This window comes from Oryzias melastigma, linkage group LG11 (genome assembly GCF_002922805.2).
Source record: "Oryzias melastigma strain HK-1 linkage group LG11, ASM292280v2, whole genome shotgun sequence".
In the NCBI taxonomy this organism is placed as follows: domain Eukaryota; kingdom Metazoa; phylum Chordata; class Actinopteri; order Beloniformes; family Adrianichthyidae; genus Oryzias; species Oryzias melastigma.
Genome location: NC_050522.1, coordinates 23,789,164 through 23,792,249, shown reverse-complemented (window position 1 = coordinate 23,792,249; position 3,086 = coordinate 23,789,164). Strand labels below are relative to the sequence as shown.

Below are 3,086 nucleotides of genomic sequence, written 5' to 3'. Positions count from 1 at the left end.
ATTAAAACAGCATAATCCTAACAAAAAGATTTTTTTAGATTAGATTAGAAATTGAATTAAAAAAGAAAACAAATGAAAAAAACACTGAGAACGGTTTTGAAATAGTCTAAAAGATGATCAGAATAAGACTTTAACAGTCCTGGGCTCCACGTTTAGACGGCCATGAAATCATCACAGTGTTTTCTGATAAATTAGTTGCTGTCCAGGCTGCTGGACGCCACATTTCTGCCTCTTGAGCTGCTTATGCCAACAGAGTTGTTGGTGGCAGGACGTGCAGCTGAAGCGTTTCCCCCCGTGTGGGTGACCACGTGCTGCTCCATGTTTCCTCTGTCTCTGAACTGCTTTCCACAGCCGAACGTCTTTTCCCCCACGTGGCAGCGCAGGTGTCGCAGCAGCGAGTTCTTGAGGCCGAACGCCTTCCCGCACTGAAAGCAGGGGAACAGCTTCACGCCGCGGCGTCCGGGGAGGCCGGGTTCTCTGGTTTGGCTGGGGTCCGGCCGCGGGGGGTCTCCGCGGACACACTGGTGGAGTCTGAGCTGATGAGGCAAAGCGAAGGTTTTGCTGCAGGCGCTGCAGCTGAGCCCCGTCACTCCGGCGTGGCTGCTCATGTGTCTCTGCAGTTGCCTTTTCCAGAGAAAAACTCGGGAGCAAACCGAGCAACTGAAGCCTCTTTCTGCTGTGTCACCCTGCAGGTGGTGCTTCTGGGTAAAACCTTTACTGATGTCTTTGAGGAGCATCTGAGGAGCAGAAACGTAGGAACTCTCCTGTTGTGACTGAAAACTTTCAGCAGACGCTGATCCTTCATGTGCAGCAGTTTCAGCTTCTTCTGCTTTGTCGGAGTTCTGCTCTGTGTTTGCACACCGATGGTTTCTGAGCTGGTAAACCCAGCTGAATCTCTGGCCACAAGCGCTGCAGCCGAGCAGTTTTTCTTGTGTGTGGCGCACCATGTGGGACTTGAGGTGCACCTTCTGGACAAAGCGCTTGTTGCAGTACGAGCAGGCGAAGGGCTTCTCTCCTGTGTGGATTCTCATGTGCGTCTTCAAATTTGAGTTCTGGCTGAACCTTCTTCCACATGCAGAGCAGCAAAACGGTTTGCAGCTCAGATCAGAGTTTTTGGGAAAGTTTGGAGGTTTCTGGAAGGGTCTGATGTGGACTCTTAGTTCAGCCTCAGGCTTGGAGAAGTCTGGGATTTGGTTCCTTTGTTCTGGTTCTGCCGCTTCACAGTTTGCTTCTTCTTTGGTTGGGTTTTGGTGAAGCAGAGGAGGATGAGGATTCTCGTCAGCTTCTTCGCTCCTCAAAGGTACTGGGTAGGTGAGCCCAGCCTCCACCAGGATCTGCTCCTCTTCCTCTTTGATGTAAGCAGGCTTGAGATGTTCCTGTTCCACCTGGACGATCTTGTCTTGGTGCTCAGGAAGAAATCCTTCATCCCTCACAACAGTTTGGGAAACATCTGAGCAAAGAAAAAAAATATTTTCTATTGTAAATTTGTGCCTTTAAAAAAAAATTAAGTGCTTAAAAATAATATATATATTTATATTTATTTATATTTTAACTAATGCAATTGATTTAAAATCATTAAATTAAAAAAATAAAAGGACAATTCTAAATATTTTTTGCACAAATATGACCATCTAGACACAAATGTATCCACAATAAATTCAGATTTAAAAAAATGGCGCCAAAATTATATTTATAAATTCTGTTTTCATCATTTTCAACGAATTCTCTATTTAAAGCTTTTATTTCGAAAGCTAACCAAAACATCCGGTATGTACCGGAAGCTCTGGTTATAATTGGCTGTTAATAACAGAATCAAGCGCTTTTGTGTCTTTTTGATTATTTTTTTTATTTATTATTTGGTTCAAACTCCTCTTCATGGTTAACCAAAACCGTTTTAATCAATCAAATCTGAATTTCTCCAACCACCAGGAGGAGGAACAAAGACAGACACGGACCTGCTCGTGCTTTCTGCTGCTCCGCACGCGCCTCTTCCTGCTGCCATGAACTGCGACTGCGCTGGCGCTCCGTCTGCTCCTCATACTCCGCGATAACCGCCTCGAACAGGCCGAAGATCTCCTCTGCGGCGGCCGCCAGCCGCTGCCGGACCTGCGCCTTCAGCACCTCCGCTTTGGACATATCTTCACCCCGGGGAGAGGAATCCCAGTCGCCGCTTCCTCCTGCGCTTCCCGCCGCTGCTACTGCCGCCGCGTGCTCACAGTCACATCAGCCCCTCCCTCCCCGCACGAGACCACGCACGAGGCCCTAGATAACAGAATTAGATTAAACGTTGAACCAGAGCTGAAATATGAAATAAACTATATACATTTTAGTCATACTAAGATTATTTAAGATTTTTTGTAGATTTATTAATTTAATTTATTTTATTTTATTAAAACTATTAAACCTAAACTGATTTTATTATTAACGTTTACAAATTTTGTCTCTTTTCTAAAAAGCAAATACAATAAAAAGACAAAAACTGTTTTTTGTTTGTTTTGTTTTTGTTTTTGGACAGGAAAAAGGTATTTGATTTATATTTTTTTTTAAACAAACTTTATTCACAATGAAGTACAGAACAGGAGCAGAATACTGTACAAAAGTAAAAAAAATGTGAGGTGGTATATTAGAAAAACAAAAATAAGTCAATATTGATTTATTCTGTAAACCCAAAACAGATGACGAGTTTTATTTGCTTTTTTGTTGTGGCTAGATAAAATAAACTGTACATTTTGTCTGATTTCAGCAAAGAATTCAAATAAATTTGTATTTTATTGCTAACCTTGGTTTTATGGATATAATACTTGGCTAATTTTTGATTTATAAATAAGTAAACGTTAAAGGTGCGATTAGCCGACATGTCAGACAAAGAGGTATGAGATACACCCACTGATATCTTTATCAATAAAAGCTCCCAAATAGAATAAAAATCATATTTACTCTTTTTGTTTTTTTACTATATTGAATTCAAACAAAGCCTAAATGAGACAAAACACATTTCTACCTTTAAATACAGTCATCTAGTTTTAGATTATTGGGTCTGAAAAAAGTATGGAGTTCACTTTTACTAGATAAATAAATAAAAAACA

General features: G+C 41.5%; 1 protein-coding gene across 1 annotated transcript; it reads right to left on the bottom strand.

Annotated features, from left to right (window-relative positions):
• Window positions 1-6: 6 nt before the first annotated feature.
• Window positions 7-2,638, bottom strand: LOC112162390 (gastrula zinc finger protein XlCGF57.1). The gene is made up of 2 exons (XM_024298205.2): window positions 1,956-2,638; window positions 7-1,450 (listed from the first exon to the last, which is right to left on the bottom strand). Exons 1-2 carry the CDS (start codon window positions 2,134-2,136, stop codon window positions 192-194), a joined length of 1,440 nt encoding a protein of 479 aa, XP_024153973.1. The 5' UTR covers window positions 2,137-2,638; the 3' UTR covers window positions 7-191.
• Window positions 2,639-3,086: the final 448 nt, after the last annotated feature.

What these genes read in the sequence shown, in the direction of transcription:
- LOC112162390 (XM_024298205.2), bottom strand. Translation starts at nt 2,136, where the DNA reads ATGTCCAAAGCGGAGGTGCTGAAGGCGCAGGTCCGGCAGCGGCTGGCG. An exon ending in GCAGCAGAAAGCACGAGCAG is followed by an intron (nt 1,451 to 1,955) that starts GTCCGTGTCTGT and finishes TTCTTTGCTCAG; the next exon opens with ATGTTTCCCAAACTGTTGTG.